Below are 20,387 nucleotides of genomic sequence, written 5' to 3'. Positions count from 1 at the left end.
AGATAGATAGATAGATAGATACGGATGGACAGACAGACAGACAGACAGATAGTGAGCTGAAAAATGAAAACAAATGCTTTAGTGAGGTGTTATATGGCCAGGGGGATGAAATAGTTCTTCAGTCTGTCAATGGATTCTGGAGGGTTTTTTTTTACAAGGAAACTAAACTTTTTGATATACATCTTAGTAGAAATAAAACAGATTATTTGATACCTTTAAACAAGCCTTTTTAAATGCAGTAGAAACCCCCATGACAATCACAAACACACAACAACAGCATTTTGCAGCTAGTAAAATAAGTGTCTGGATTTCTTACTCAGATTGTTCTGCCATAATAAAGTTCTCATACCTTTTATCTTAATTCTTCTATCTCTCATTATGTATAAAACTTCACTTTGAAATATTATAACTCAAGCACATGTGCACTCAAAGTTACCCCCTTTCTCTTAATGCCAGATATGGCCACATCATCCTGCTGACAACTTAGCTTTCTGTTCTCATCTCCCCACAGTAAGTCCTCTCTTGGCACTGTCAGGCACATCCTCCCCTAGTTGGCAGTCAACTTTTATAGTGGCAGGCAGTGAAATATCTCCATAAACTAATATGAATTTATCACTGCTGGATCGAGCTCCACCTCAGCACCACATTCATTATCCCTGACACCTCCTAATTCCTCACCAACTGCCTGCTTTAAGAGAAAGTAATCTTCCCTCAAACACAACTGCAGTAAATTTAAAAAATCATAAATTTGCACTCATTACTCCTGCTTCCCTTCCTATCATAATGTCTCACTCAACATTGGGTGTCACCTCTTTTCCTCAGACTTCAACCTTGGCATCCTCCTTGGCTGCAAGGATGTCAATGATGCAGGTAAACATTGCCTCTCAGAACTGAGGAATGCTGCCTATCTCTGACACCACCTGTTTAATTCACTGCTGCAGCGCTAATCAATGTCTTCATCACCTCCAGACTTCAGTGCCTTCTTCACCTCCTCAATAAACCTCATTATGTTGAAAACCTGTTGCCTCATTGACAACAGTGATTGGAAGGGGAGTGGTTTGCATGGTTTGTCCTCCCAACCTTACCCCCATGGAAAAGGCTGACTCCCACTTAATACAGCAGCCAGTATGTCCTCTCTCTAAGTTTTGATTCCGGTGCAAAATGGTCTGTTTTTTTTTTTTTTTTTTACCAGAAAAGTATATGGTAATAGCTGATTTGGATGCCCCTCGATTTGCCAGGCAAACGGCAAACCAACATATGCTGTAACGATGGAAGTGGGCAAGTGCGCTGGTTCAGACATAACTGCTTCTCCAACCTAATAATCCTCTGCATTTTTCTAATAAGCTCGACAACCATAAACGTGGTAAAACTTGGACAAATATTAAAGAGGCTTTTTGAAAAATAGAGAGCGAGGTTAGAACGCAGAAAGATTTCAAGACCCATGCACAGCAGGTTTAATAATGAAGCTTCAGTGCATGCTACATGGCAACCTGCGTGGGCATCAACTCTAGCTAGGAGGGGTAGGGGCCGACAGTTCTCTTCAATGTTTTGAATTTAGACTGCAGTACCCATTTTAACCACTGGGTGTCAGAGTTACATATTGCTCCTTTAAAACAAGGCATCTCTACAGCCCAAACATAGTTCAAGACACCTAAGAAAGTCAAATCTCCCAAACTTCCAAAGACTTCCACCATAAAAGCACAGTCATATTTTGGATTACTTTGTAATTCAACATTTGGTGTGAGAAAATTAAACACCTACATGACATATGGTTTAGTTCATCTGCGAGGTCAGAGGGGACATTTTTTTTTCACAGTACAGCACTCCACAGCCATACAGTCTCTGTAGATGTTGCCTCTCACAAAAAAAAAAAACTGCTCCGAGTTGACAGCCATCAGTTTCACTTCTTCTGTCAGCCTCTCAAGCAATCCCGCAGCATTTGCCCTAGCTGTCATGGCCGCCTCTTTGTCAACAGATTGCACAGAATCTGCTGGATAAACACAGCAAAATTGAAAATGAAACTTGGCAGCACACACACACACCCACACAAACACACATACACACATTCACACACGGTATCTTAGAAACCAAGGCAAACACTTGTGAATAACCTACTGTAGACAGTTGTCCTTGAAAAAGTGAAAGAAATAGAAGGGGATGAAGGCAGCAATTTCCAGTGTTGAGAATGTAGTTTCCCAGAGAGGAAAACAGCATAAGTAATTCTGCGGAATCTTACACAGTATTTATTATGTTGCAATCAAGTTCCCTCGAATAATTCATGAAGGGGCTGATTGCATGAAGGACTCAGTAAACACATTGCATATTCAAGTATTTGATTCAGTTATGCCCATGCACATTCCAGCTTTTGAACATTTTGAATGTAACAATCACCTCTGAGGACTTGTGCGGAGGGTGATGCTCTTTTTATGAGAAAAAAAACAACATTATTTTAATCATTTTCTGGTAATTAAGGGTCAGTTATGTTTATAAAAGTTAACCCTCCTCATAATTGAGAAACAATTATTTCTCCAAGTAATCATTCTTGTTACATTCAAAATGACTGGATGTGATCAAGGAAACACACTGTCATGGTTGCCTACAACAGCTTCGACAGCTACAAAAGAGGTCAGAGTTTTTTTTTTGTCCACAAGTTAAAACCCACTCACAAGGTGCAAATATAACTCAAGCCATTTTATGTGATAGACTATGGGCACTCACATGTCGGAATGATTATTTTCTTATCTTATAAGATAAGATGTTATGTCTATATTATTATGTTGTTTCTCCAGAGTTTTGAATGCTTCCATGGCTCACTGGTCAATCAATATTTAAAATTGATAACTTATTTTTCTGTGGCTTATGACGTTCTCTAAAGCTACTTGACTCAATATGTTTGTGTAAAGCGAGTCTCTTACCTTCAGTAAAGCAAGAGGGAGAGAACAGATAATAGACTGCAGGGACAAGTTACACTCTGCCGTGTAAGGTGACTTGAATGATGTTGGTTCCTGTGGATCTATGAGTGTACAGAAGGGCTTGAAGAGAACAAACTCAGGTACAGAAAATCTAAAACTGTGGTTCAAATATATATTGCATGGCCCTCTCCTGTTACCCGAAACGAATAAAGAATGTATTGTGTTTAATAGAAGATGGTATAAGGACTAAACTGGCACCCTGTAAAGAGTTAAAATTCTAATATAAAAAGAGGGCGTTCATGTACTCCTCATACTTAGTTCTCGATGTCTGATCTGATCGACAAAAGAGTCCTCTTCACACCTTTTCATTGAGACATAAATCTTAAGATTTTTTTCAAACACTGACAAACTGACACTTTTAACCTGCAATATAACAATATAACAATATAATGCCGATAAGACATCAAAATGACTTTCAAAGAGAACAAAGTTGACATGACTATATGCTAACAGTTGCTTTTTAGATAATTTCAGGAGCGCATTTTGAAATAAATTGGAAGACCCTTGTCTGTATCTTAAAAATGCACATAGGTGCAATTCTCTCTCTCTCTCTCTCTCTCTCTTTCTTTCTCAATGTTTCAGTCTCCTCCAACTCCTGAGGGAAATATCTTTCCTTAGCTGTTAAATGCTTCACTATGTTTGACTGCTAACTTTGTCTATTGGCACTTTAGTGATTGGCAGGTAGATATAGAGAGTGTTTTAGGAGCTTTTGATGATTAAAAACAGAAAGGTTGTTGCAGGTCTGACATCCAAAAAGATATTAGATTCCGGTAAAGAACAAAAGAAAAGGCTTTGTAGAGCTTTGGGGACCCGCAGAGTCGGGGGAGGAATTCTCTATGGGTTTCGTAACAACACTTGGGCCTTATGTGACACATTTGTTCTGAGAACATTGACGTCTTTATATATTGCAGTCAAACCAGCAACTACTGTGCCATTATTTATCTAATAATGACACTTTAAAATATGACATAGAGAACATTTCTGCAAATATCCAAGTCTAATTATGAAACAGTTTTTCAGGAGTCTGAGTCATTTATGAATTAGGCCTTCTCAGGCCTCGACATCTACTTTATAGAAGTCACACTGAGTTAAAACAATTGAAAACTTAACGATCACAAAGGTCATACACCTTCTCCCGTTGCAAATCAACTCTGCGTGTCGAGTTGTCTCATGATGAACCTTGGTAATAAATCACAATGAGTTCTTTATGATTATAAAATCAGTTTGAGTATTTGCAGATGATGCACCGCTTACTGTGTGTGATAACCTGGGAGTCACACACACACACACAAACATCGAAAGACATCTGTGAGACACCTTCCTCCTTTCAACGTCTCACAGCTGCTGTGTGTTGATGGAGGTTGGTAAGTGAGGTTAATTAAACAGCATGTCTCATCACATCCTGCAGTTTCTTTTTACTCTTCCTCCTCTACCTCAGAAGAACTACTGCAGAGTGGGACGTGTTTACCTGCGGGACAGGCTGAAGGATGTTCAGAAAGAATTTAGATGATTTAGATGATGGAAATCAGAAACTCAACCCAAAATACATAAATGAACAAATATTTTTCAAGATTTTTTGAATTATAAATAATGAAGGTACAAATCCTAACTTTCTCAACACTGACCTACCTTTAGGAATACTTCACATACATTTCTCATTCCCTTTTTGACATACCAAAAGTCCATGCTGTTATGCACCAAGGGTTATTTAAAATAATATTTTAAGTTAGTTCTACATAAAGAGTGAAGTTTTTCACATCTCAATCGTAGGCCAGAGCACCTTCACACTTCATCAACCAGATACGCTAAAAGTTTCTTGTAGTAGGAAATCAGTGAACCAAATGTTAGTCATGTGTGATTCAAGATAAAAGATGTATTACAAAGCTACTTTTAAAATGTCTGAAATCCTCGCTATACGTGTTACAGGAATACAAATTACAGTTTTATTTCAAATGAGTGAGAGTTACTGTAATTATATCAGATATCGAGTAAAGGCAGTACAAAGGACATTAAATGTTTCATTCCAACTGTAAAGAAAACAACTCTTGTGCATATGAGTGACTTAAGGGAAATAATTAAATGGTTTTTTTTTTTTGCATTTTTAACAGCAAAAAGGAGCTAGATCAAGCAGCAACCTCTGCTGTTGAAAAAGAATGCCGACGTGCAAAATCCTGCAGTTTCAGTGTCTGCTTGAGGCTGGCTCCAAGAGACCCGCAAGTCACAAACAAACCCCAAATAAGCCACTCTTTACAGTAGAAATTAACCTGTTTACATACAAAATAGGTCTGAATAGCTCATGCCTCAATTTGCACAGAGTGCACATCAGTTTTGATTTCATGAACTTTATGTGTTATCCATAGTTAGGTGTGTAGCTGATGTGATTGACAGGTGGGCGTGATGTAACGGTTTGTCAAGAGGCTTAAACCCCGTCTCAGCTCCAGCTCCTGTCGTTAGGTTGAATGAAAGTTAGGTTGAGACAGCATTTCCAGCATGGCGACCGCCAATGATGGGCTTCCAAAGCCCCCTAGCAGTAACATATGGGTGACATCACTCAGGCTGTGTCCATTAATATTTACAGTCTTGATGACATGTCATAAGTTTTCCTGGTTGAAAATCAAAGGTTAGGAAATGCAATGCAGAAATAGTTTAAAGCAATAAATTAAAAGTAGATTTGTTGTTGTTGCTTTAGGAACAGCAATTTTTATTGAAACATAGAAGTTAAAGTGACATATTTGTTCCATTTTTAATTTACAGAATAAGGCTGGACAATATGACACAAATCCATAATTTAAATGTACAATTATAAATAAAGCATATATATTTACTCATTGCAAGGGTTTCATTTTCACTTTTTTGTGCCTTCTTTACATGTCAATTTTAAGCTTTTGCACCCCTGGACAGGTGGTTGAACACTTGGTTAAAGGTTTTTTTTTTGTAGTTTTTCTTTCTTTATTCTAAGGGATTAAGACACAATTCTGTTTATTGAAATATAATATATAAGTCTTTCCTAGATTTAGCAGTCACTAAATCAATAAACAAAGCATATTGTCCAGCCCTACACTAGAAATTATGGCCAATGTGAAGGCAACACATCAGGACTAAATGAAATGGACTCAGTGTAGAAAACAATGAATGGAACCAGTCCATGAGCAGAGTGTTCATCATCCTTATACAGGAGGACAAAGCAGTCAAGATGAAGAGTAAAAACCTCCAACAGGGAAAAATCTGCATGCAATTCTCTCAGTACACACAACAGATAGTTTAAATCTGAATGAAAGCAGCTCAAATGTATACGCAACAGAATGCACAATCACATTCAACAATCATCTTCTCCGCCCGTCCGGAAGTGATGACATGATTAACGAGACTCCGACCACTGATTTCCTCCAGACTGAAAATCCATATGATAAAGACTTAGAATAAAATTAAGTGATTGTGCTTTTATAACCAAAGTCAAACAAAATCATACAAAGACAAGATGTACATCACTTAGAAAACATTAACACTGTTATATAAAATTTGAATTTGAAGCACTTCTGTGGCAGTAAACAATTTCAAAAATTTACAAGATGGCTGGTAATGACTGAAGAACAGCTACAATAAAATAACCAGACAAGCGAAAGATCATGTATGGACCGCGTCGAGCGGTCACAACAGACACTCACAACCTCCTGCTCCTGGAAGCCGCTCGCCCACAAAGCAAACAATAAAACAGTGCATCCAGTCCACACACTTTAAACATGAGAGCACTTTTTTTTTTCCAACACCTAATGGGAAATTTGAAGTACAAAAATGTATTGTGCAGTCTTTTTCTGTTTCTTAAAGGTTCATAGTCCTTTGTTTGAAGCAACCGGTGGGAAATTCGGTTTGTGCTTTTGTTGCTCCTTTTCTTCTAGCTCTTCAGGACTGTGAAATAAAAAAACAATGTCACATTTATTCATTGCATTGTCAGTAAACATGAGTCACAGATAATTAATAGAAGAATCATATATTTAGTCAAAAGACATACCTACCATTAAATTCAAATTTTGAGTTTGAATGCCTGATTTGGATTTACCTCTTCCACCTGTCCTATAGGTGGCGCCTGTCCTCTCTGTTTGGTCCTTGAGTCTCCACTTGACATAAAGCTGGTTGAGTTAGCATCAACAGGATCCCTCTGAACCTGACCTAATGGAAAAGAGGGGCGACTGTACAGTAAGACGTCCCCTAGTTCTGAAGAGGAGACAACACAGAAAGTATTTTCGTTTAAAAGCCACTTAAAAACATAGTAGCTGCCCCATAATTGTGCTATATAACCCATCCAGAACCTGAGTGCTGTCGGCTTTTGCTGCTTCCTTTTCCTCCGCCTGGAGACTTGTGCTTGTCCTGGCCCTCTCTCTGCTCATTGGGAGCCACCTCTTTGACCCTGTGAGTCCCAGTGCTGCCTCGTCGACCCCGCGCATCCCCAGAGCCCATCCGAGGCAGCGTGGCCCCCCTCACTTTATAGTCAACATGGGACATCTGGCTGGAGAAACTCAGAGGCATGCAGGAGTCTGGGGACAGAGCAGAGCAGGGAGTCAAATGTGAGAGCTATTAAGAGATGAGCAGAAAATCTCTAATGCCATTTATGACGCAGTCCTCCTTACCATCATTGAATACGTCTTTGGGTTGGTAGTCCTGCTCACCCGCTTGGTTCTGTTTATGCCTCCTGGGCCTCTTCTGTGTTATTGCAGGACTCATGTTGCTGTCTGTGGACATGGGGCTGCTGGGTCGCTGGTGCCGCCGGCCTGAAACAATACAGATTAAGAACAAAGATGAAATGCTTCGTTCATTACGTAACAGCTCACTTAAAGTTGTTATGTTATAAAATAGTGAGACATTTATTTCAAGCATCTGAGTCATAGTTTTCAAACAGAAATCAATTAATTCATGACAAATTGAACAAAGCAGTTAGCGTCACAAATGTTATATTGTTGCTGAAGGTCTTGTTTGCTTTTGAAGGTCATACAATGTCACAAGTGACTTCAGCCTGTTTCATCGATCTAATGAGGGGAACACCCTCTGTCGATATACAGCCAACTAAAAAATCTCCTCACAGGAGATTTAACTCAGTCAAAGTACGCCTAATGACTGAACTGCTTGAAGAAATCAGAAATTTGCATGGCAACTGTTTTCTATAAATATATTGAAGTTTAATCATCCAATTCTTGCCAAGAAATCTATCATTTTGAGAAACGTGTCGCTAGAGGCTGCGTCACAATCCATGGAGGAGTAATAAAACCTTTCTTCCCCACATGCTTTCTCACCTGACTCCTCTGGGTATCTGCACATGCGGAGGCCGACAATATCCCGCGAAGACGCGACAGCCTGGTTGAAGTCGCCGTCTGTGAAGAAGGATCCCTCCGAGGTGCTGACAACACTGGACCTGCCTGATGAGATGTTGTCCTCGGATGCTGAGCCCCAGCTGTTCACCATGGACCCTGTGACCGATTGGTCCAGGTCCCCGGTGCTGGAGGCCGGGGTCTGCTCCAGCCCGTGGAGAAGCAGCCTGTGTGCAGACGGATGGTGCAGCTGATTTTTGTACTTCTGCTGGCTATGGGGTTGTTGGCTGTAGCGACTTTCAGGGAGCTCAGCGTCGGTCTCCTCCTCTGCTTCCTCCTCTTCCTCCTCCTCCTCCTCGTCTTCCTGTCCATCAGCATCCATACAGAGGGGTATGGAGCTGTAGGTGTGTGGAGGGGAAAGAGCGCGAGGGTGGCTGGAAAAGTGTATCAGTGCAGCATTTGTAGCATCACTTAAAAGAGATTTAATGTAGTGTCACAAAGGGTAAATCTGGTTACCTGAGGTGCGCAGTTCCATTACTCAGGTCCCCATGTGCTCCTGTGCTGGACGGATGACTATAGGACCCTTCAGTGGGGGATGAGGCTGCACCTCTAACTGGCGGAGTCGGGCAGCCTTCTATCCTCTCCTCTGGATCAAAACTGATGAGAAAAAGGACAACTGACATGAGGTAATGGCTAAAGGAATGAGGGGTGCTGGCAGTCCTTACGCATTAGTCACAGCCCATTAGACTTAAATGCAAATCCCTCGGCCCTCCGTTGAAAAACACAAATTTCCATCATAGAAAAACACACAAAGAGGAACAATAAGCTTTCTGCACCATCTGGTTTTTATTGCTGAAATGTGGCACGTGTCTTGAATGCACGCCTGTTTACTGTTCTGTACATTTCATGAGGTAATTTCAATTATAAAAAAAAAACCCTCTCCCCTAATAAACCGACTGTCGGACAATGAAGAAAACCGAAACTGTACCGTGTAATTAGTTCTTTGAAAGCCTTTTACTGTGACAATAAGGCCATGTTGTTTGTGAAGGGTTTGCAGGTGTTTACAGCAGCAATTATGCTCATGTGAGTCTGAAAACCTATTCATATTCTTTTCAAGCTCTAAACCAGGCAAAAGAATAGCTGTTTAATATACAACTATAATATTAGTATTGCTACTAATTTGCTTTTTTTGCACAATACATTCAAGAATAAAACTAACAGTGGACATTTTGTGCAGACTGGTGCATATTTAATGCAATTCATGTGAAAAACTGTCACTAGACCCCATGTCAACACACTTTTCATATCTGTGTTTTACATCACATTTCGTAAAAATTTTTCCACCATCACCTCCTTTCCATTGGTAGGCTATAATCATCGCAGTCCCAGGCATTGGCATGAGGAGGGGGCGGGGCTTCTCCCCAGCTTACTGCATTCGGTTTTGGCAGCTTTGGGGCCCGCGTTCCCTTCTTTTGATTTTGACTCCCTGGGAAACATGAATGAACACATCAAGGTTAACACAGACTTCTGGTTTGGCTCAGTGAAATCCCGAGCTGCTGTCGGCCTCACCTGAGGTGCTGTTGCTGCCTCTGTCGGAGCTGTGGTGTGAGCCTCCTGTGCTGTGATCTCTGCTCATCTGGTTGTAGGGCAGAGTTTTAGGATGGATCATTCCTTCACTTCCTTGAAGATGATCTGACGACAAAGAAGCAAGAATGTGCAAACTCTTTATTTTTTTGAACATGTAAAACAAAAACAAAAAAAAGAGAAAAGAAATGTAACCCTATTTTACCTTTATTTAGCATATTTTTCTCTATTATATTGTACTGCATCTGTGCTGCCATCTCCTTGGGTATTGGAGGAGGATTGGGGGGTTTGTTCCAGCAGGGCATGTCCAGAGGCTCTGCAGCAGCCCCCCCTGTGGCTGCTTTATTCTTAATGCTGGCCTGGATGAGCTGTGTGGTGGCGTATGGGATGGGCTCGTAATCTCCTCCAGGACTCACATAGCCCAAGTTGGAGTTGGTGAATGTTTTAATCTCGTTGAGCTTGTTGGAAAGGTTCACATCACTATAAATGGCCGTCTCAGAACCAAGCTGTCCGCCCTGTTTGTTCTCTGGATGGTTCCCATAGTTTGCTATGCAGTCAGCTGAGGAGGACATAAAGCACAAAAACAGCTCATCGATGTGCAGATAGAGAAAAAAGCCTTAGTACTGTAGGAATATGAATGATTTTAAATTAGACTCTAAATCTGAATCTGAAAGGATTTTATACTAGCAACTAGAACTCAGTCTGACACTGACCTGGTCGGCTGTATGTTGTCATGTTGCTGTCACTGGTGCCGTTGCCATTATTGCAGCAGTTGATGCTACAGTCCTTGTGATTGGCACATGCATTCGGCCAATTGTCTGGCAGCCACAGCTGGTTGAGAGGTTCACCCATGCTGAGAAGACCAGGTCTGCAACAAGGAGGATCACAGAGCTGTCAATCAAAACCTGCTGTTTTCAAATAAGGCTGATGGATGAGCATGGGGTGGGGATGCGCCAGGTTCATACTTTACAGAAGGGATACACCTCCCCCTAGTGTTCCAACAATGTAAGTGCCCTGCTCTAATTCGTTTTTATATAACACAAAGGAACAAATATACCACTCACCTGCCAGCACTGCACACAGATTCTCCTCTTTGATATGCCACTGTAAAGAGAAATAGAAAAACAAGAAACCTTGAAGAGATGTCAGAAAGAGGAAGTGCCAAATGTAGAAAAAACCCACAAAAGGCAGAGAAAGATTCTAAGCAAAACTCTTAAGTCAACGTCTACACTCACTTCTGTGTATGCCTCCATTAATAGGGTCTGACTCTGTGGTTTAATTTACATAGAGACAGGCCAAAATAATAGCCCGTGACTCTACCGGTCTCAGCATTATGTCTGGACTGAATCAGAAACACTGTTTATGTCAGTTTCTTCTGCACCAGTAAAACATCAAACTTAGACATTTCCCGTAGAATCCTATTAATATATACCTTATTAAATCAAATGAACCTAACATAGCAAGCAGGTGCTTGAAGAAGACTGTTAGCATATCTTTACACAAAAGCACATGCTGATGCTTTCTTAAAGTTAGTGTAATTGATTCCCCAAACACACATTGACATGTTATGTCATGTTAGTATACTGTAGATGTTGATAGTTTCCACTTAAGAAGAACATTCTTGAACTAAATTAAGCATATTCATGATGATCTTTTATTTCATTGATTCCATTTTTTTCCTATATTGTCTTGTATGTCAATCAATCAGTCAATTAGTCTTTATACAGTACTAAATATTAACACCAGCGTCAGCCTTCTCAGGACATTTAACAAAAGGATCAGTTCTAGTTCATACTCTTTATAATGTTATTTGAAGAGACACAACATTAATCCAACTGCACTTCTCCTTTATATGAGATGTTCCCAACATCACTTCATACTTTTTTAAGCACTGTGCAATCTTTCACCTGTTCTATACTTTCTATGTCTATATGCCTACATGATAAATAGAGTTGTCCCAAACACAATAGCAGTGACAGAAATGACTCATGTAATGCCTAAATGCAAGATAGGCTTGGTGACTATAAATGTTAAGGCTTGAAAAAATCTATTTGATTTGCCATCAATCAATTCTTGTTCACCACAGCAAACCATACAATATGCAAAACAAAAAAGTATGTCATTTGGGCCATTTCTACATTGGAATGTGATGATTAAAATGTTGATATGAAGAGTGCAAGGCTTCAGTTTTAAGAGATGTTTAAAGATGCATTACAGGCTTAGTAGAAGAGGCATGAAGCTGTTTGATAATAAATGGTAAATGGACAAATGGCTTTTCTAGTCGTCTGACTACTAAAAGCACTTTTACACCCCATGTCAGACCCACCCATTCACACACTGATGGCAGATGTTTCTATGTAAAGTGTCAATCAGTATTAACTAATCCCATTCATACACGTTCATACGGCACCGACAAAGCTGCAGGAGTAACTTGGGGTTAAGTGTCTTGCCCAGGGACACATCGGACATGTGGCTGCAGGAGCTGGGAATCGAACCCCAAACCTTCCGGTTCAGAGACGAGCAACTCTACCACTGAGCCACAGCTGATAATATAGAATAATATTATTCTAATTCCTTAATCACACTGGCATTGGATCAGTACCCAGTATTCTGGTATGGGAATCAGTATTAGGAAGTAAAAACTTTTAAATGACACATCTGGGATGAAAAACTGAATTGCACCCATCAGTTAACTACAATCCAAGTTAACTCTACTTAATATCTGTTAGATTCCAAAGCAATCGATCAATTGTGCAGCAGTACATACCTGTAGGAGTAAAGGTGAATGAAGGGACTGTAGAAACAGACAAAGACAGAAAGGAGGAATTAGATAAGCAAACTTAAATACATTTAATGCACTTTACTATTATTATAGCTACATGATTAGCTTTCCTCATGTGTTTGTGTTGTCCTTTCTCTGCATGTACTCTGCTGTGTGATCTCTTCATGTAAAAAAACGGATGCATTGAAATATTTAAATAACCGCGTGCCATCTGTCTCTCTGCTGCCTCCGCCTTTAATGCGAGAGTCCAGGTGAAGGTTAATGGGGGTGACAGTCAGCCGTAGAGAAAGAGTGGGAATAACAGCAGTATTGTAGCAGACATGTTGACAGGCCAGTGCCTCTAAGAACCGTCTGTGTTGAGGAAATGACACTCTCACAAATGAGCGACTAAAGGTCAGCTTCTGACTGTCTGCATGGTCCCAAATGCAAATTTTGATTCAGAAGTCTTTGTGTCAAAAGGCAGATTAGACCTTTTTTTTTTTTTCCTGCCCTTTGATGTGATCTGCATATCAGCGTCTGTGGATAATCCTTAATATCACTGAGTTGAGGTCTGCTGTTTAGTGTGGAGGGAAGTATGTCATGGCTTGATTCTTTCTTTAATCAAAATGACCTTCAGATGTGCCCCAAAAAATAACATTACCTCCTCTTTTGCAGGCACACACTAACATACATGGTCAGATTCTTACACATAAATGTCTTACAGTTAAAGGTATACACACGACAGGAGGAACACACACCCTTACGAATGCCAGTGTAGGTGCTGCTGAGGCCACTTCTCTTCTTGCGGTGGCGGTAGAGCCACACGCTGAAAATCATGAGCACCAACCAGCAGGTGGCACCAATGCCGGCAATAAAAGCTGGTTGCCTCACAACGTCTGAGAGCTGAGACAGAGTGTCTCTTTCTTCACTGATATCCATCATCTGGCCTGCAGAGTCTAAACCCATAAATGAAGAAAAGATAGGAATCAGAAATTACACGTGTATCAAATTAGCAGCAATCATTTGCAGAACTTGTGTTAAGGTATAAAAGCATTGACAAACTTTCTTAAAAAGTTGGTCAAATAGGGTTGGCATAATACGATACTTCATTTATTTCTCATCATAACTGTAACTTGAAAAGGCGGCGTAAAACATTCCAAAGATCCCCCGCTTAGATCCTATCTTGACCCCTAAACTAAACAAAGTCAACATTTCTGGGAGTGTCTCCTACCTAACTGAAAGAAAGTGACATCACTTTTGACCCCGGGTCCTGCACCATTGCTGGCTGCGACCTCGACACTGTAGCGAATTCCTGGTGCCAGACTGGGGATGAGCACAGAGAAGGTGGAGCCGTCTACAGACTGGTTTACATGATACCTACTCTCGTTACCCAGGCACCAGATCTACAGAGAAGATAAGAAAATGTGTGTTGGAAAACACAAGAAGCATCACCAGGCCAATAAAGTTGCTAGTTTCATTCAAACTGAAGGATTTAGAGCATGAGTTCAGTTCAGGCGAGGGCAGGGCAGGGGCCTTCTTTTCTCACCTTATACTCCTGAATGAATCCAGCCTCCTCCCGTTCTGAAGGCGGTTTCCAAGCAACAAGGATTGTAGTCCCATTGGCATCACTCTTTGTCACTGTAACGCCCTGGGGTGCTTTACTAGGGGCTAAGACAAGGACAAATACAATTAGCCATGCAGACATAAACGCAATCTCATCTCGTGCTGTTTACATCAAATACTGTACATATTTGCATCTCAAAGAAACCGTGATATAGGAAGAAAAAAAAAACAGTTGCAGCAAGTTGTTTCAATTCCTATGATGTATTTATGGAAACATTTAATACTGTCAAACCAAACTTCTCAGAAAAGTCACCTTCTTCCATAGTCCTGACCACTTTCACCTCACTGTCAGCTCCCTGGAACTCATCAAAGAACGGGCGCACTTTGAACTCATAGATGGCTCCTCTCTTCAGCTGACCGATCACCACCCCGTCCTCCCGCGAGGCTCGTACTTCCAGGAAACTCCACTGCCCCTCTGGCTGCCCGTGGTGAGCAGACGGCCTGTAGAGCACCTTGTAACCCTGGATGTACGGCGACTGCTGCTCAACCTAGTGGATAAAAGAAAAAATAAATACGCTGCAGATAAGTATTTCATGAGTTTGGGACTTTTTTTTTGGATCATGAGGAACAAAAGGTTTAGATGAGAATAAGTTGTTTTGATTAACTGTTTCTTTTTGCTGTAATGCAAGTGAAGTTTCAGCTCACAATAATACCTCCATGTGAGCTAAAACAACAGCCTCGTCTTGTTTTTTTTGATAGTGAATATCCTGCAGGAAGGATCTGTTAAAACTCAGTTAATTACCCTTCCCTTTAGGGGGGCTACAGATGAACATTTCCTCATATCTGTGTAATCTTGTTGCAAACCACAATGTGAGGTCATTAATAGTTTCCCTCTCGGCACGGTTCAAGTTAAACTCAATCCAGCAGTGGGATAAACACTTTCCATTTAAACCACATGATTGTCACAAAGATGCCATTACAGATTGCTGTGGCGACACACATCTGAACACACACATCCTCCCAGACGAAGAAAAAAAAAAAATGCTGCAAATAAATTCTTAAGTGTTTGGAACAAAACATAATTTATCTCACCAAATTTACAGATAATGATCTTCTCTTATGCAGTTGGATTTATTGTGTGGGGATACATATTGAAACAGAAAACCAGACCATTTCAGCAGATGAATGTTTTTAACATTCTGCTTCATTTTCACACAAGCTACAATTTAGCTTAGTTTCTCCTATTGCTCTTCATATACGATTCAGAAATGATGACAGGGTATATGCCCATTCATGTTGGTACGGAGATACTATTGGTGCAAAACTGCAAATGCAAAAATATATCAAAAATTGTGCACAAAGGTGTGTAAATAGATTTATAATTGCATTTAAAGACGCATTCAAAGATACACACTGTGTACACAGATCTGCAAATCGTGACTATAGATCCACAAATGCTAACTGCAGATCTGCAGATGCGAAAGAAATATTTGCAAAAGGTGTATACTGATCTTCAGATACGTAGATAAAAAACAACAACACACAAGTCATCAGTCACAGCTGCAGCAGGCCTCTCAATAGGCCGTTTGTTTACATGCAATCTTGGAAGCCATCAGCAAACATCATCTATCATCATCTGATAGACAATCTATGTCTATGAGAACGGATGTAAATTTCTCTGTAATTTAGGTGAATCCACCGTTTAGCGTAAAAGACTTCAAGTCAACACTGACTCTCCACAACACTTTACATCTGCAACGTAAACGCCTTCCTTTCTTTTGTCCACGAGATCCCAGAAAAGCGTCCACTCATCTGTTGAGTCTAAATTCAATGGATTATTTTAAATTACATAGCGGCTTCACTCAGCCCAAAAAAGAAACTGAATTTCTTCACTTGTAATTAATGCATATAACAACATCATGATGCAGATTTGTAAAAGAAAACGACCAAGCTTTGTCAGGTTTGTCCTCAGGAAGAGAAGAAAAAAGTATTTGAAATGCTTGTTTGTTGAATGGAGGTCTTATCGATCACTTCTGATGCATTCAGTCAGGGAATTCTAAAGACTGATTGGCTTTTGTGACGCAAGTTCAGGCAGATTTGTGGTTCAAGTGAAAATGTTTGATCCGTAATTGATTGTTAGCTGCGTTTTAATGCAGATATCTATATTTGTTGTCCACACGGACAGTTTTTCCTGCACACACCAAAGCCTACTGACACTTAATTGAATAATACAACTAAATCTAAAAATAGAGATTCACTTAGACTCTTCATCCATAAAGAGTTATGTGCGCATTTACAAATTTTACAAATCTCTGTATGTATTTATTGATCCAATTTTTATCATTGACAAACAGTTCTACAACAATACTATCTCCATACTATACCTTTATGCTTAAGAGAAAGAAAAATGAGAGGGTGCTTAGGCAGAGTAAAAAAATGTAGCGTAATTGCAAACTGTGTGCAGGGCAGTTATCATGCTTTGGTCCCCTTACCATCCACTGCACCCTGACGGCAGAGGATGAAATGACAGTTGGCGTGTGAAGGTGGATAACCACATCTCCCAGCTCCCTCTGGATGTGGCGGTGGTCCACTCCCTGCATGGTTGAGCTGCTCTCTGTTAGTACAAAAAGGAAAAGCAGAAAGGAAAATGGCAACATTAATGCATTGATTATTTGACTTTAAAAAAAAAAAAAAAAAAAACATGTACTTCATCTGAACAACAATATAAAGTAAAGCTTGAAAAAAATGGAATGAAAAGAGCTCACACTGACCCTGTGTCCTGACAGAATCAGAGATGGTGCTGGGGTCACTGAGGCCATACTCATTCACCGCTCTGACCATAAAGAGGTAGACAGTAGCAGGCTTCAGGTTCTTCAGTACAAAAGTCTGTGTCTTTATGTGCTCAGCGAGGGTCACCCATCTGCTGCCCAACGTATAACTGCAGACACAGAAATACAAGGAAAGTGTCATGACGCTTTATGGATTTTAAACAGAATGCAAGATAAAATGTGCTAGGTGCTGCATATATCTAACCTGAAAGCTTCTATTAGGTAAGATGTAGGCGGTGCACCGACACCGGGGTTCGATTTCCACGACAGAGTGACGGAGGTCCTACTGATGTCAGTCACCTCGGGTTTGGATGGAGCACTGGGCATCAGGTTAGGGTCCATAGGCTGATTTGACTGAACAATAACTCCAAACTCTATGAAAGAATGACCAACAAATAGTTACATTACAGTATAAAGCACGAGTGAACAACCTTTATGACTCGGTCTGAATTGGTGTCACCTACCCTCCACTTGTAAGTATGCAGTCCATGACGCCTCCCCGTTGGAAGTAGAAGCTACACACGTGTAGAAGCCTGTATCTCCCAGCTGAAGAAGGGGAAGTACAGTGGCACATATTAGTGGCTTGGCTCAGTGTGGCTGCTGTAATTGCTAAATGCTAACTGCTGTATTATTTCCTCCTTTACTTTAGTGTAGCGGATCTCCAGGGAACCTGTGTCGGTTATTGACATGCGGGAGTCCACAGGAGAAACCACCACACCATCCCTCTTCCATTGGACTGTAGGAGGCGGAGAACCAGCTGTTTGGCAGCCCAGGACCACTGTGCTGTCCACAGGCACAGTCTGATTGAGTGGGCCCTGTCTGATGACAGGAGGAGGGTGCTCTGACCCAGCTAACAAAGAAAGAGAAGCAGGAAAGGGAAAGACAGATATTGTTAATTATACTATGTTGCATAGTATGTAACACATGGTTGTATATTTTCTAGTAGCGCCAGTTACACTGAAAAATGGAAGGATGTATGTTGTAATTGCTTGATCTTTGAGGATGCCATACAAAAAAACAGATATCAACTAGCAAGAGTGGGTAGCTGTGGCTCAGTTGGTAGAGTCTGCTGTCTATCAACCAAAAAGGGTTGGGGGTTCGATCCCCAGTTCCTGCAGCCATATGTCCAATGTGTCCTTGGCAAGACACTTAACCTCAGGTTGCTCCCACTATTTCTTCTTCTGCGGTGTGTGAATAGGTATGAATGGGATTAGTTAACAGTGATAGACACTTAACATATCAGCATCTGCCATCACGGTGCGAACTGGTGTGAATGGGTAAAATGGACTTTTTTAGTCCTCTGACACATCCATTCAGACATTGATGGCAGAGATCGCTAAGTAAAGTGACCATCAGACGTCATTCATACACACTCATACGCTGCCAACAAAGCAGTGGGAGCAATTCAGGGTTAAGTGTCTTGCCCAAAGGCACATCAGACATGTGGCTGCAGGAGCTGGGGATCAAACCCTTCGACCTTCCGGCTGAGAGACATAGGTGAAAAACTGCTTTGAGTTGTCAGAAGACTAGTGCTATACGAGCTCAAATCCATTTAGTAAGGCCCTGTAGTTCAACTGTCATAATATGCAATCATACAACTTTGTTTGGAAAACCTACTTTGCATCAAGTAAACATTTAGAATGAAACTTTAGACTTGAGCTTCTTTTTCAAACGAGCTCTCGTTTTTTTTTAGGATACTCTGAAAACAGATCTAACCTATACATACATTTTGTTTCCTGAGTTACAGAACAATCTACACTTAGCCCAATTTGTATCTCTCGTGCTTTTTTGGACTTATATAGAGGAAACTTTTTTTACTGACTGTCACATGATTGTGTTATCATTTTCTGTTTGTGCAATGGTAACCATACTGATAAGACATTTTAGCTCACTGGCTTAAATGCAAAATACATATATACCTTAAATGTTCCCTATAAGAATGTGGTTAGTGCATTTTCCTGTATATCTACTATCACAGCCAAATAAAGGCAAAATGCCATGAATCAGTACATGGTCAACAGAATGTTATAGAACAGCAAATTGGGAGTTCATTTTCACAATAGATGTACAGTAAGTTCTGTGCAGACGGAGAGATATCAAAGTAAGAAAGGTGAAAATAGAGAAAATCAAAACCAAAAGCTGCCAAAAAATGAAAGACAGATAAGATGTGAGAGATATTGCGAGGGAAATTGGTAAAAAGGAGAGAACAATAGGTTTAGGTGGCTGTGCAGGCAGCTGAGGAAAAAAGAAATCAACTTTTCCCCTCCAGCGGAGAGAAACTAATCGTTCACTCGGCAGTAGGTTCTGCTGGAGCCGACTCCAATCACCACGGCAAAGCCCGACTAATAACAATCCCACTTAGATAACAGAGCCTTCCTTTCTCTCCCTCTCTCTCTCTTACATTTGAAAAACCCCATGGATGGGGGAAGGGGCTTCTAGATAAATAAATAAATAAATAAATAAAAGTAGCACAAAAAAAAGGTGATGGAAACACGCCTTGAAAACTGCCGGAGGTAATGCGGGCCAGTTATTTCCATACAAATGCACCACTCCAAAAGGGGATGAGAGGAGAGTGGTGGGATAGGGAGAATTTAGGGGGAGGGGGAGAGGAGGGAGAAAAAGGTAGCGAAAGAGAGAGAGTATGGTGCTATCGACTGCTGCAAAAAATTACATAAAACATGACCCTCTTTCATTTATTTCCATTAGCTGTTTCAGTTTTTTCACTAAGTGGATGCCTCTCGTTTCCCTTTTTAAGGTGGCTGCAGAACACATTACCAACATTGGCCTCAGATTATCCTTATGACTAATATGTGTATATGCAGGAAGTGTCTCTTCAAGCCTGGAGCAGTTATCTTAATTAATTTAATATATGTACATGGCACAAAGTTACCCATGATCACACAGGTCATTTAATTGGGAGCTTGTAGATTTTGCTGGTGGTGTGTAATTACTGGTACGGGCCTGCAAGCACATTTAAATTGCTTTTTAAACAATTAACACACTTTTTTTTCATCACTTAGGAATTGGTTGGCTAATCCTCAGAACAGTTTTGAAAAGGACCTTTTAAACTATAACAAGTATTAATTCAGCAGTCTAAATTCCAATATATCAACACAAATATTTGACAGACTGTTGTGCGTAAATAGAAACTAAAGTTAGAATTAGACAGTTCCCTTTGGGCGTCTTGATTTATATTGTGTCGTTGCAAGTGAAGCAATTATATGTCAGTTGCAAGATACACTCTTTACACACAATCACCATGGAAACAGAGCCCAAAACATCATGAAATATCTCCTAAATTCCTTCAATGAATGTTAGTCGGTAAAGCCTACCAACAACAACTCTTTTGTAATATACTTACAGGTTGTGTTTCTCATTT

At 40.4% G+C, this 20,387-nt stretch overlaps 1 protein-coding gene across 3 annotated transcripts in view; it reads right to left on the bottom strand.

Moving 5' to 3' along the window:
• Positions 1–5,896: 5,896 nt before the first annotated feature.
• The window catches only part of LOC132988295 (roundabout homolog 1-like), an 85,729-nt gene continuing 71,238 nt past the window's right edge, over positions 5,897–20,387 (bottom strand). For 2 of the 3 annotated variants that reach the window (XM_061055616.1, XM_061055618.1), the window contains 21 exons: positions 17,653–17,858; positions 17,473–17,554; positions 17,214–17,382; positions 16,952–17,118; positions 16,673–16,794; positions 14,494–14,728; positions 14,164–14,285; positions 13,849–14,020; positions 13,376–13,573; positions 12,624–12,650; positions 10,921–10,960; positions 10,570–10,724; positions 10,062–10,415; positions 9,842–9,964; positions 9,623–9,758; positions 8,789–8,929; positions 8,258–8,706; positions 7,598–7,738; positions 7,280–7,504; positions 6,986–7,184; positions 5,897–6,878 (listed from right to left, as the gene is read on the bottom strand). In XM_061055616.1, coding sequence (XP_060911599.1) covers positions 6,994–7,184; positions 7,280–7,504; positions 7,598–7,738; positions 8,258–8,706; positions 8,789–8,929; positions 9,623–9,758; positions 9,842–9,964; positions 10,062–10,415; positions 10,570–10,724; positions 10,921–10,960; positions 12,624–12,650; positions 13,376–13,573; positions 13,849–14,020; positions 14,164–14,285; positions 14,494–14,728; positions 16,673–16,794; positions 16,952–17,118; positions 17,214–17,382; positions 17,473–17,554; positions 17,653–17,858 — 3,455 coding nt within the window. In that variant the 3' untranslated portion in view covers positions 5,897–6,878; positions 6,986–6,993. The remainder of the gene's footprint in view (positions 6,879–6,985; positions 7,185–7,279; positions 7,505–7,597; positions 7,739–8,257; positions 8,707–8,788; positions 8,930–9,622; positions 9,759–9,841; positions 9,965–10,061; positions 10,416–10,569; positions 10,725–10,920; positions 10,961–12,623; positions 12,651–13,375; positions 13,574–13,848; positions 14,021–14,163; positions 14,286–14,493; positions 14,729–16,672; positions 16,795–16,951; positions 17,119–17,213; positions 17,383–17,472; positions 17,555–17,652; positions 17,859–20,387) is intronic. The other variant, XM_061055617.1, reaches the window with a different exon arrangement.

Source organism: Labrus mixtus, chromosome 14 (genome assembly GCF_963584025.1).
Source record: "Labrus mixtus chromosome 14, fLabMix1.1, whole genome shotgun sequence".
Classification (NCBI taxonomy): domain Eukaryota; kingdom Metazoa; phylum Chordata; class Actinopteri; order Labriformes; family Labridae; genus Labrus; species Labrus mixtus.
The sequence above is the reverse complement of the archived record's forward strand: the minus strand, read 5'-3'. Positions and strand labels throughout refer to the sequence as shown.